Below are 15,233 nucleotides of genomic sequence, written 5' to 3' on the forward strand. Positions count from 1 at the left end.
CTTCGTCCCATCTCCGCGAAAGAAGCTTCTGATTGGAAGTCCAGAATGTTGCTTTGACTCTCCATTAATTCAACCCTTGGAATGTCTTATATGAGAAGATGAGGTCGTTTGTATGCATAGGACTACCGTGCGGTTGAATTTCAATGATAATTGTCAAGATTTGTTTAAGGGCACACTACGCCACTGTTATCACTGAATTGCCTGTATAGTGTTATATTAAAAGTATGACTCTTATCGTTAGATTTATTGGTGGTATGAAGTTGGCCTTTTTGGTATTCATGTAGCCATGCTGTGTAGACTAATCTTCATGGAATAGAGCCAGGGAGTTCACTTAGGCCTGTAGGACAATCATGCACTTGTGGGTCCTGTAATAAATACTTTTTCAATAGCCTATATTTAAATGGTCTATTTTCTCGCAATAAAACCAGCAGTATGCATTTACACATTTACATATTTAAAGGCTCGGGAGAAAATGAAGAACATATATTTAGTTCCTGAATGTACAGTAGGTATTTTTGTAACAATGTATTAGGTGTATTTCTTAATGTATCCACTTGGTGGCAGTAAGCTGGCTTTATGAAAGGGATTTGTCCGACCGCCATAGAAAGCTGCGCTTCCGGTAGTAAGCTACCAAAGCTTCATAACATCACGTTATCAGTTGGATACAGACAGGTCAGCTAAAATATTTCCACTCACGTTTGAAGTCTGTACATCGGTTGTATGTGCCATGTTTTTGACGCTGCACGGAGGACACTGATCATAGTTGAACAAAAGTCCAATCGTTCTCCCGGGTCTTTTCAGTATGTTGTGCGGGGCTGTGGTTGTCAACAGTGGGCAGAGGGTGTTGCGGTACCTCAGTGTAGTGCGGTTTGTAACCCAGTTTGGTACACGTACTAACGTCACCTACATACAAGGCCAGAGCCCCGAACCGCGCATTCGGGAATACTTCTACTACATTGACCACCAAGGGCAGGTGAATGGCTTACACAAAAAAATACAACTAAATAGTGAATTGTTTCGTTGCAGTGATCAGCTAACTAAACTTCTGTTTTTACCACAGCTGTTCCTTGATGACACTAAAGTGAAAAACTTTGTCACGTGTTTCAAAGGTATTTAAAGTACACACACACACACATACACACACAGAGAGCAGTCTAGTTACCTCTTTCCAGATGTAAAAATTACGCTCTTACAGAGGTTACATTGACATGAATTTAGACAACCTGTCGGTTATCATCTCTGCCTGTGGTTATATATGAGATGATGTGGTGACCTTCATTATTCAGTCTTCATATTCTGTAGTAAACATGATTATCCCTGCTACTACACAAGCTGAGCCTAAGTATAGTCTTATGTCATGTGCCAAGCATTACTGTAAGACTGTGTGTGGGGGTTGCCTGCTTCCCACAACAACCCCTGTGTTTGGCGTTCAGCTCCCATCGAGAGAACATATGGAGGTGATGTAGTGTACGCTCAGGGTTAAGGCCAGAACCTGTACTCAATGTTCTGCAATCTTAGTCAGCAGAACACGGAGCATGCTAATGGTACACCCTATCCCCTATGTAGTGCACTAATTCTGACGAGGACACAATATTTGTGCACTACTGTATGTATGGAATAGGATGCCATTTGGGATGCAATTATAAATGTGAATAAACTGTTGCATCTGTTTTACAGCTTTCAGGCATACATGCTGCACATACTATAAAGACATGCTGCACATACTATAAAGACATGCTGCACATACTATAAAGACATGCTGCACATACTATAAAGACATGCTGCACATACTATAAAGACATGCTGCACGTACTATATAGACATGCTGCACGTACTATAAAGACATGCTGCACGTACTATAAAGACATGCTGCACATACTATAAAGACATGCTGCACGTACTATAAAGACATGCTGCACGTACTATAAAGACATGCTGCACATACTATAAAGACATGCTGCACGTACTATAAAGACATGCTGCACGTACTATAAAGACATGCTGCACGTACTATAAAGACATGCTGCACGTACTATAAAGACATGCTGCACGTACTATAAAGACATGCTGCACGTACTATAAAGACATGCTGCACGTACTATAAAGACATGCTGCACGTACTATAAAGACATGCCGCACGTACTATAAAGACATGCCGCACGTACTATAAAGACATGCCGCACTTACTATATAGACATGCCGCACGTACTATATAGACATGCGGCACGTACTATATAGACATGCGGCACGTACTATATAGACATGCCGCACGTACTATATAGACATGCCGCACGTACTATAAAGACATGCCGCACGTACTATATAGACATGCCGCACGTACTATAAAGACATGCCGCACGTACTATAAAGACATGCCGCACGTACTATAAAGACATGCCGCACGTACTATAAAGACATGCCGCACGTACTATATAGACATGCCGCACGTACTATATAGACATGCCGCACGTACTATAAAGACATGCCGCACGTACTATAAAGACATGCCGCACGTACTATAAAGACATGCCCCACGTACTATATAGACATGCCGCACGTACTATAAAGACATGCCGCACGTACTATATAGACATGCCCCACGTACTATATAGACATGCCCCACGTATTATATAGACATGCCCCACGTATTATATAGACATGCCCCACGTATTATATAGACATGCCCCACGTATTATATAGACATGCCCCACGTATTATATAGACATGCCCCACGTATTATATAGACATGCCCCACGTATTATATAGACATGCCCCACGTATTATATAGACATGCCCCACCCCACGTATTATATAAACATGCCCCACGTATTATATAGACATGCCCCACGTATTATATAGACATGCCCCACGTATTATATAGACATGCCCCACGTATTATATAGACATGCCCCACGTACTATATAGACATGCCCCACGTACTATATAGACATGCCCCACGTACTATATAGACATGCACGTACTATATAGACATGCCCCACGTACTATATAGACATGCCCCACGTACTATATAGACATGCCCCACGTACTATATAGACATGCCCCACGTATTATATAGACATGCCCCACGTATTATATAGACATGCCCCACGTACTATATAGACATGCCGCCCGTATTATATAGACATGCCGCCCGTATTATATAGACATGCCCCACGTATTATATAGACATGCCCCACGTATTATATAGACATGCCGCCCGTATTATATAGACATGCCCCACGTATTATATAGACATGCCGCACGTATTATATAGACATGCCGCCCGTATTATATAGACATGCCCCACGTATTATATAGACATGCCGCACGTATTATATAGACATGCCGCACGTATTATATAGACATGCCGCCCGTATTATATAGACATGCCGCACGTATTATATAGACATGCCGCCCGTATATATAGACATGCCGCACGTATTATATAGACATGCCGCCCGTATTATATAGACATGCCCCACTATATATAGACATGCCCCACGTATTATATAGACATGCCGCCCGTATTATATAGACATGCCCCACGTATATATAGACATGCCCCACGTATATATATATACATGCCGCACGTATTATATAGACATGCTCCACGTATTATATAAACATGCCGCACGTATTATATAGACATGCCCCACGTATTATATAGACATGCCCCACGTATTATATAGACATGCCCCACGTATTATATAGACATGCCCCACGTATTATATAAACATGCCGCACGTATTATATAGACATGCCCCACGTATTATATAGACATGCCGCACGTATTATATAGACATGCCCCACGTATTATATAGACATGCCCCACCCCACGTATTATATAAACATGCCCCACGTATTATATAGACATGCCCCACGTATTATATAGACATGCCCCACGTATTATATAGACATGCCCCACGTATTATATAGACATGCCCCACGTACTATATAGACATGCCCCACGTACTATATAGACATGCCCCACGTACTATATAGACATGCCGCACGTACTATATAGACATGCCCCACGTACTATATAGACATGCCCCACGTACTATATAGACATGCCCCACGTACTATATAGACATGCCCCACGTACTATATAGACATGCCGCCCGTATTATATAGACATGCCGCCCGTATTATATAGACATGCCCCACGTATTATATAGACATGCCCCACGTATTATATAGACATGCCGCCCGTATTATATAGACATGCCCCACTATATATAGACATGCCGCACGTATTATATAGACATGCCGCCCGTATTATATAGACATGCCCCACGTATTATATAGACATGCCGCACGTATTATATAGACATGCCGCACGTATTATATAGACATGCCGCCCGTATTATATAGACATGCCGCACGTATTATATAGACATGCCGCCCGTATTATATAGACATGCCGCACGTATTATATAGACATGCCGCCCGTATTATATAGACATGCCCCACGTATTATATAGACATGCCCCACGTATTATATAGACATGCCGCCCGTATTATATAGACATGCCCCACGTATTATATAGACATGCCCCACGTATTATATAAACATGCCCCACGTATTATATAGACATGCCCCACGTATTATATAGACATGCCCCACGTATTATATAGACATGCCCCACGTATTATATAGACATGCCCCACGTACTATATAGACATGCCCCACGTACTATATAGACATGCCCCACGTACTATATAGACATGCCGCACGTACTATATAGACATGCCCCACGTACTATATAGACATGCCCCACGTACTATATAGACATGCCCCACGTACTATATAGACATGCCCCACGTACTATATAGACATGCCGCCCGTATTATATAGACATGCCGCCCGATTATTATATAGACATGCCCCACGTATTATATAGACATGCCCCACGTATTATATAGACATGCCGCCCGTATTATATAGACATGCCCCACGTATTATATAGACATGCCGCACGTATTATATAGACATGCCGCCCGTATTATATAGACATGCCCCACGTATTATATAGACATGCCGCACGTATTATATAGACATGCCGCACGTATTATATAGACATGCCGCCCGTATTATATAGACATGCCGCACGTATTATATAGACATGCCGCCCGTATTATATAGACATGCCGCACGTATTATATAGACATGCCGCCCGTATTATATAGACATGCCCCACGTATTATATAGACATGCCCCACGTATTATATAGACATGCCGCCCGTATTATATAGACATGCCCCACGTATTATATAGACATGCCCCACGTATTATATATACATGCCGCACGTATTATATAGACATGCTCCACGTATTATATAAACATGCCGCACGTATTATATAGACATGCCCCACGTATTATATAGACATGCCCCACGTATTATATAGACATGCCCCACGTATTATATAGACATGCCCCACGTATTATATAAACATGCCGCACGTATTATATAGACATGCCCCACGTATTATATAGACATGCCGCACGTATTATATAGACATGCCCCACGTATTATATTATATAGACATGCCCCACGTATTATATAGACATGCCCCACGTATTATATAGACATGCCCCACGTATTATATAGACATGCCCCACGTATTATATAGACATGCCGCACGTATTATATAGACATGCCCCACGTATTATATAGACATGCCGCACGTATTATATAGACATGCCGCACGTATTATATAGACATGCCCCACGTATTATATAGACATGCCCCACGTATTATATAGACATGCCCCACGTATTATATAGACATGCCCCACGTATTATATAGACATGCCCCACGTATTATATAAACATGCCGCACGTATTATATAGACATGCCCCACGTATTATATAAACATGCCGCACGTATTATATAGACATGCCCCACGTATTATATAAACATGCCGCACGTATTATATAGACATGCCCCACGTATTATATAGACATGCCGCACGTATTATATAGACATGCCCCACGTATTATATAGACATGCCGCACGTATTATATAGACATGCCCCACGTATTATATAGACATGCCCCACGTATTATATAGACATGCCCCACGTATTATATAAACATGCCGCACGTATTATATAGACATGCCCCACGTATTATATAGACATGCCCCACGTATTATATAGACATGCCCACGTATTATATAGACATGCCGCATATTATGTAGACATGCCCCACGTATTATATAGACATGCCCCACGTATTATATAGACATGCCCCACGTATTATATAGACATGCCCCACGTATTATATAGACATGCCCCACGTATTATATAGACATGCCCCACGTATTATATAGACATGCCCCACGTACTATATAGACATGCCCCACGTACTATATAGACATGCCCCACGTACTATATAGACATGCCCCACGTATTATATAGACATGCCGCCCGTATTATATAGACATGCCCCACGTATTATATAGACATGCCGCACGTATTATATAGACATGCCCCACGTATTATATAGACATGCCGCCCGTATTATATAGACATGCCCCACGTATTATATAGACATGCCGCACGTATTATATAGACATGCCCCACGTATTATATAGACATGCCCCACGTATATATAGACATGCCCCACGTATTATATAGACATGCCCCACGTATTATATAGACATGCCGCCCGTATTATATAGACATGCCCCACGTATTATATAGACATGCCGCACGTATTATATAGACATGCCCCACGTATTATATAGACATGCCGCACGTATTATATAGACATGCCCCACGTATTATATAGACATGCCGCACGTATTATATAGACATGCCGCACGTATTATATAGACATGCCCCACGTATTATATAGACATGCCCCACGTATTATATAGACATGCCGCACGTATTATATAGACATGCCGCACGTATTATATAGACATGCCCCACGTATTATATAGACATGCCGCACGTATTATATAGACAGACGTATTATATAGACATGCCCACGTATTATATAGACATGCCGCACGTATTATATAGACATGCCGCACGTATTATATAGACATGCCGTACGTATTATATAGACATGCCGCCCGTATTATATAGACATGCCGCACGTATTATATAGACATGCCGCCCGTATTATATAGACATGCCGCACGTATTATATAGACATGCCGCACGTATTATATAGACATGCCGCCCGTATTATATAGACATGCCCCACGTATTATATAGACATGCCGCACGTATTATATAGACACGTATTATATAGACATGCCGCACGTATTATATAGACATGCCGCACGTATTATATAGACATGCCGCACGTATTATATAGACATGCCGCACGTATTATATAGACATGCCCCACGTATTATATAGACATGCCCCACGTATTATATAGACATGTACGTATTATATAGACATGCCCCACGTATTATATAGACATGCCCCACGTATTATATAGACATGCCGCACGTATTATATAGACATGCCGCCACGTATTATATAGACATGCCGCACGTATTATATAGACATGCCCACGTATTATATACGTATTATATAGACATGCCCCCACGTATTATATAGACACATATTATATAGACATGCCCCACGTATTATATAGACATGCCCCACGTATTATATAGACATGCCCCACGTATTATATAGACATGCCGCACGTATTATATAGACATGCCCCACGTATTATATAGACATTTACGTATTATATAGACATGCCGCACGTATTATATAGACATGCCCCACGTATTATATAGACATGCCCACGTATTATATAGACATGCCGCACGTATTATATAGACATGCCCCACGTATTATATAGACACACGTATTATATAGACATGCCCACGTATTATATAGACATGCCCCACGTATTATATAGACATGACCCCACGTATTATATAGACATGCCGCACGTATTATATAGACATGCCCCACGTATTATATAGACATGCCGCACGTATTATATAGACGTATTATATAGACATGCCCCACGTATTATATAGACATGCCCCACGTATTATATAAACATGCCGCACGTATTATATAGACATGCCCCACGTATTATATAAACATGCCGCACGTATTATATAGACATGCCCCACGTATTATATAAACATGCCGCACGTATTATATAGACATGCCCCACGTATTATATAGACATGCCATGCCCCACGTATTATATAAACATGCCGCACGTATTATATAGACATTATATAGACATGCCGCACGTATTATATAGACATGCCCCACGTATTATATAGACATGCCCCACGTAGACATTATATAGACATGCCCCACGTATTATATAGACATGCCGCACGTATTATATAGACATGCCCCACGTATTATATAGACATGCCCCACGTATTATATAGACATATTATATAGACATGCCGCACGTATTATATAGACATGCCCCACGTATTATATAGACATGCCCCACGTATTATATAGACATGCCGCACGTATTATATAGACATGCCGCACGTATTATATATACAGTGGGGCAAAAAAAGATTTAGTCAGCCACCAATTGTGCAAGTTCTCCCACTTAAAAAGATGAGAGGCCTGTAATTTTCATCAGTTACACTTCACCCGGACAAGGATGAACCAGACTTGTGGAGGTCTACAATTTATTTTCTGAGGTCTTGGTTGATTTCTTTTGATTTTCCCATGATGTCAAGCAAAAGGCACTGAGTTTGAAGGTAGGCCTTGAAATACATCCACAGTTACACCTCCAATTGACTCAAATTATGTCAGAAGTGTCTAAAGCCATGACATCATTTTCTGGAATTTTCCAAGCTGTTTAAAGTCACAGTCAACTTCAGAGTATGTAAACTTCTGACCCACTGGAATTGTGATACAGTGAATTATAAGTGAAATATGTCTAAACAGTTGTTTGAAAAATGACTTGTGTCATGCACAAAGTAGATGTCCTAACCGACTTGCCAAAACTATAGTTTGTTAATTAACAAGAAATTTGTGGAGTGGTTGAAAAAGGAGTTTTAATGACTCCAAGCTAAGTGTATGTAAACTTCTGACTTCAACTGCACATAGAGGAACACACTGTATGTACATGCTGCACATATTGGGGAACACTACATATACACTCCCGTTCAAAAGATTGGGGTCACTTAGAAATGTCTTGTCACTTTTTTTGTTCATTAAAATAACATAAAATTGATCAGAAACACAGTGTAGACATTGTTAATGTTGTAAATGACTATCGTAACTGGAAACGACTGATTTTAATGGAACATCTACATAGGCGTACAGCATTATCAGCAACCATCACTCCTGTGTTCCAATGGCACGTTGTGTTAGCTAACCCAAGTTTAGCATTTTAAAAGGCTAATTGATCATAAGAAAACACTTTTGCAATTGTTAGCACAGCTGAAAACTGTTGTTCTGATTAAAGAAGCTAAAACTGGCCATCTTTAGACTATCCGAAAATCTGGAGCATTAGCATTTGTGGGTTCGATTACAGGCGTAATGGACAAAAAAATGTTTTTCCTTTCAAAAACAAGGACATTTCTAAGTGACTCAACTTTTGAACTGTAGTGTTACATGCTGCACATATTGAGGAACACACATATACAGTGGGGAGAACAAGTATTTGATACACTACCGATTTTGCAGATTTTCCTACTCACAAAGCATGTAGAAGTCTGTAATTTTTATCATAGGTACACTTCAACTGTGAGAGACGGAATCTAAAACAAAAATCCAGAAAATCACATTGTATGATTGTTAAGTAATTAATTTGCATTTTATTGCATGACAATTATTTGATACATCAGAAAAGCAGAACTTAATATTTGGTACAGAAACATTTGTTTGCAATTACAGAGATCATACGTTTCCTGTAGTTCTTGACCAGGTTTGCACAGACTGCTGCAGGGATTTTGGCCCACTCCTCCATACAGACCTTCTCCAGATCCTTCAGGTTTCGGGGTTGCCACTGGGCAATACGGACTTTCAGCTCCCTCCAAAGATGTTCTATTGGGTTCAGGTCTGGAGACTGGCTAGGCCACTCCAGGACCTTGAGAGGCTTCTTACGGAGCCACTCCTTAGTTGCCCTGGCTGTGTGTTTCGGGTCGATGTCATGCAGGAAGACCCAGCCACGACCCATCTTCAATGCTCTTACTGAGGGAAGGAGGTTGTTGGCCAAGATCTCACGATACATGGCCCCATCCATCCTCCCCTCAATACATGCTTCACGTTTGGGATGGTGTTCTTGGGGTTGTACTCATCCTTCTTCCTCCAAACACGGCGAGTGGAGTTTAGACCAAAAAGCTCTATTTTTGTCTCATCAGACCACATGACCTTCTCCCATTCCTCCTCTGGATCATCCAGATGGTCATTGGCAAACTTCAGACGGGCCTGGACATGCGCTGGCTTGAGCAGCGAGACCTTGCGTGCGCTGCAGGATTTTAATCCATGACGGCGTAGTGTGTTACTAATGGTTTTCTTTGAGACTGTGGTACCAGCTCTCTTCAGGTCATTGACCAGGTCCTGCCGTGTAGTTCTGGGCTGATCCCTCACCTTCCTCATGATCATTGATGCCCCACGATGAGAGATCTTGCATGGAGCCCCAGACCGAGGGTGATTGACCGTCATCTTGAACTTTTTCTAATAATTGGGCCAACAGTTGTTGCCTTCTCACCAAGCTGCTTGCCTATTGTCCTGTAGCCCATCCCAGCCTTGTGCAGGTCTACAATTTTATCCCTGATGTCCTTACACATCTCTCTGGTCTTGGCCATTGTGGAGAGGTTGGAGTCTGTTTGATTGAGTGTGTGGACAGGTGTCTTTTATACAGGTAACGAGTTCAAACAGGTGCAGTTAATACAGGTATGAGTGGAGAACAGGAGGGCTTCTTAAAGAAAAACTAACAGGTCTGTAAGAGCTGGAATTCTTACTGGTTGGTAGGTGATCAAATACTTATGTCATGCAATAAAATGCAAATTAATTACTTAAAAATCATGCAATGTGATTTTCTGGATTTTGTTTTAGATTCCTTCTCTCACAGTTGAAGTGTACCTATGATAAAAAATTACAGTCCTCTACATGCTTTGTAAAAAGTATGTGGACAACCCTTCAAATTAGTGGATTCGGCTATTTCAGCCACACCCGTTGCTGAGAGGTGTATAAATTCGAGCACACATCCATGCAATCTCCATAGACAAATATTCCCAGTAGAATGGACTTACTGAAGAGCTCAGTCACTTTCAACGTGGCACCGTCATAGGATGCCACCTTTCCAACAACTCAGTTCTTCAAATTTCTGCCCTGCTCGAGCTGCCCCGGTAAACTGTAAGTGCTGTTATTGTGAAGTGGAAATGTCTAGGAGCAACACCAGCTCAGCCGTGACATGGTAGGCCACACAAGCTCACAGAATGCGCCCGCAGAGTGCTGAACCGTGTAGAGCGTAAAAATCGTCTGTTCTCGGTTGCAACATTCACTACCGAGTTCCAAACTGCCTCTGGTAGCAACGTCAGCAGAACTGTTAGTCGGGAGCTTCATGAAATGTTTGTCTGGCCGAGCAGCCGCACACAAGCCTGAGATCACCATGGCCAATGCTAAGCGTCGGCTGGAGTGGTGTACAGCTTGTCGCCATTGGACTCTGGAGCAGCGGAAATGCGTTCTCTGGAGTGATGAATCACTCTTCAATATTTGGCAGTCCGAAGGACAAATCTGGATTTGGCGGATGCCAGGAGAATGCTACCTGCCTGAATGCATATTGCCAACTGTAAAGTTTTGTGGAGGGGGAATAATGGTCTGGGGCTGTTTTTCATGGTTCGGGCTCGACCCCTTAGTGGAGAAAATCTTAACGCTACAGCATACAATGACGTTCTAGGCGATTCTTTACATTACATTTAAGTCATTTTGCAGACGCTCTTATCCAGAGCGACTTACAAATTGGTGAATTCACCTTATGACATCCAGTGGAACAGCCACTTTACAATAGTGCATCTAAATCATTTAAGGGGGGGGGGGTGAGAAGGATTACTTTATCCTATCCTAGGTATTCCTGATTCTGTGCTTCCAACTTTGTGGCAACGGTTTGGGAAAGGCCCTTTCCTGTTTCAGCATGACAAAGCCCCTGTACACAAAGCAAGGTCCATACAGAAATGGTTTGATGAGATCATTGTGGAAGGACTTGACTGGCCTGCACAGAGCCCTGACCTCAACCCCATCAAACACCTTTGGGATGAATTGGAAAGCTGACTGCTAGCCAGGTCTAATCATCCAACATCAGTGCCCGACCTCACTAATGCTCTTGTGGCTGAATGGAAGCAAGTCCTGCAGCAATGTTCCAACATCTGGGGCGGCAAGGTAGCCTAGTGGTTAGAGTGTAGGGACGGCAGGGTAGCCTAGTGGTTAGAGTGTAGGGACGGCAGGGTAGCCTAGTGGTTAGAGTGTAGGGACGGCAGGGTAGCCTAGTGGTTAGAGTGTAGGGACGGCAGGGTAGACTAGTGGTTAGAGTGTAGGGACGGCAGGGTAGCCTAGTGGTTAGAGTGTGGGGATGGCAGGGTAGCCTAGTGGTTAGAGTGTAGGGATGACAGGGGAGCCTAGTGGTTAGAGTGTAGGGACGACAGGGGAGCCTAGTGGTTAGAGTGTAGGGACGACAGGGGAGCCTAGTGGTTAGAGTGTAGGGACGACAGAGGAGCCTAGTGGTTAGAGCGTTGGACTAGTAACCGAAAGGTTGCAAGTTCGAATCCCAGAGCTGACAAGGTACAAATCTGTCGTTCTGCCCCTGAACAGGCAGTTAACCCACTGTTCAACAGCCGTCATTGAAAATAAGAATTTGTTCTTAACTGACTTGCCTAGTAAAATAAAGGTAAAATAAAAATCTAGTAGAAAGCCTTCACGGAAGAGTGGATGCTGTTATTGCATGAAAGGGGGAACCAAATCCATATTAATGCCCATGATTTTGGAATGAGATGTTTGACGAGCAGGTGTCCACATACGTTTGGTCATGTAGTGTATTTTGAGAGCAGGAGCAGTGTTATCTAGGCTAAGTGTAGTTAGTGTAACTTGATTTATAGTAAGAATGAACTCTTATTGTGTTTTATGCAGTGGTTGTGTTTTTATTTTCCCCCCTCTCTTTCTCTCTCTGTTTTCAGATAAGCACTTCCTGGTGTTCTTCTTCACTCGTCTCCGTAGGAACGAGAGTGGGCGGTACCAGGATGACTTCCCCTTCCTGTCCCTGTGTGGCCGCGAGAGAAACTTCCTGCGCTGTGACGACCGTCCGCTGGTGTTCACCCACTTGATGCCCGCCGCTGGGGGTATAGTCAATCAACCAATCAGTCAGTCAATCAATCAACCAATCAATAACATTTATTTATAAAGCCATTTTACATCATCAGTTGTCACAAAGTGCTTTTGCATTAACCCTGTATAAACCCCAAAGAGAAAGCGGAAGCTAGGACAAACTGTCTGTTCTACCGGTACAGGGACCGAGACCGCTGGGGGTACGTTGACAGATGTGGGGACAGGAGGAGCCCCAGAGCTACTGTCGTTCTGTTGGGGCGGTGACAAGCTGGCCGTCAAGTTCCGTCCAAAGTCTCTCTACATGCATCCTGGGACTGGGCGTGTCTACCACCCCTGCTCTGAGCGCCTGGGGGGCGTCGGCTTGGTGCGCTCCGCCCTCGCCATAGAGCTCAGCCCCTTCTTTCTGTACCCACTTCAACAACACCAATCAGAACAGCCCACACACTTCTTGTGGGCGGGACAACAGCACACACTGACTAATGAACTGGCAGGATGTTTCCCCCCTGAAGAGGAGGGAGGGATGGGCTGATCAGAATAACACTGCTGTATTTAGAGGGCAGAAGATGAATACCCGAAAGTTGCCTATTGAAAGGCAATATATAGAGTGGACATGATGGTTATGTTCCAAATGGCACCCTATTCCCTATAAAGTGTACTACTTTTGACCAGAGTAGATAGGGTGCTGTTCAAAAGTAGTGAACTTTGTAGGGTATAGGGTGCCATTTGGGATGTAGACGACACGTGGTTATGTATATTTGTTCCATTACTATCTGTGATATTCAGAACAGTGCTCATCATTAATCAAAACGGTAATGATCATTTGGCCCAAACGGGTCAGGAGTATGCAAATTCTAACAGTCAGAAAATGCTAATAATCAGTTCCTCCTATTGGACAAATTCAAGTTGTATCCATTAATTTAAAAACATTTTGCCTCTGCACTGTCTAGTGAATGTAATCTTGGCAGAAGTAACATCTTGCATAATTGTGTCAGATGCTTGATCGAGTTCTTGGAGCCGACTTATTCAAAAATGTACTAGCGAAGTCTCCACCCTTATAAACGGAAACTCTCAGCCAGTGTTGGGCAAAGATGTGAAATTGATGTGAAAGATGTGAAATTGTGAGTTGTCCAAATGATCAGTGAAGAAAAATCAGAAACAAATAAAACAGTGTGTCGACAAATGCTACAACTGTTTATGTTACGTGTATTTGTCCAGGAGAATGAAACCTGGGACTTTTGGGTTACAAGGACCTCCTGAGAGAAATACTATGCAGTCTTGTGAAATATGCCTTTGCAGTGGCCACAGAAATTCAACCAATGACACTTAGGTTGTCTGAAATGGCAACCTATTCCCTATAGAGTGCACTACTCTTGACCAGAGCCCTCTGGTCACAATACTATGTAGGGAGTATTGTGCCATTTGGGATGCAACCTCAGCTGTTTATCTACTAATAGCTGATGTGCCAGTAGGTTCTGTAGATAGTGGACGAACAATTGATAAGCTACTAGTTTTGCTATAAGAGTACCCATGGGTCCTCTGCTGTGAGAATACAAACCTCTAGAGGGAACCTTTTCATTTGTATTGAATGGATAAGGATGGAACCTATTTTTATGATGATTAAAATGCATCGGCACACACTGAATGCCTTTATAAATGTTTTATTATGGTGTAATGCTTTGCAAGGAGGACACTAACTCGGGGTGGGGGGTTCTATATACCACTGGGTAAATCACAGTACAATTACAGTAGTTTTAAAAAAAAAATGAAAAAAACTGACTTTCACTTACATCCATTAGTTCCTAGGTTTTGTTCCCATCTGTTTAGAGCCATGATTTCTCAATGTCCTTTCCTCTGGTTCCTCAAATATGCAGTTTATGGACATTGGGGGATATCTTAGCCTACTCATACTAAAGCTGTTGCATAAATCCATATGGGTTTT

General features: G+C 42.4%; 1 protein-coding gene across 2 annotated transcripts; it reads left to right on the forward strand.

Moving 5' to 3' along the window:
• Positions 1-187: 187 nt before the first annotated feature.
• c24h8orf82 (chromosome 24 C8orf82 homolog) lies at positions 188-14,482 on the forward strand. 2 transcript variants are annotated; one of them, XM_064935840.1, is made up of 4 exons: positions 188-973; positions 1,061-1,109; positions 13,147-13,329; positions 13,477-14,482. In XM_064935840.1, the coding sequence occupies exons 1-4, from the start codon at positions 803-805 to the stop codon at positions 13,821-13,823; spliced, it is 750 nt and encodes a 249-aa protein (XP_064791912.1). In that variant the 5' UTR covers positions 188-802; the 3' UTR covers positions 13,824-14,482. The 2 variants fall into 2 exon arrangements, with proteins under 2 accessions (XP_064791912.1, XP_064791913.1); XM_064935841.1 differs by having other exon boundaries at positions 13,147-13,308.
• The last annotated feature ends 751 nt before the right edge of the window (positions 14,483-15,233 follow it).

This window comes from Oncorhynchus masou, chromosome 24 (genome assembly GCF_036934945.1).
Source record: "Oncorhynchus masou masou isolate Uvic2021 chromosome 24, UVic_Omas_1.1, whole genome shotgun sequence".
Taxonomy (NCBI): domain Eukaryota; kingdom Metazoa; phylum Chordata; class Actinopteri; order Salmoniformes; family Salmonidae; genus Oncorhynchus; species Oncorhynchus masou.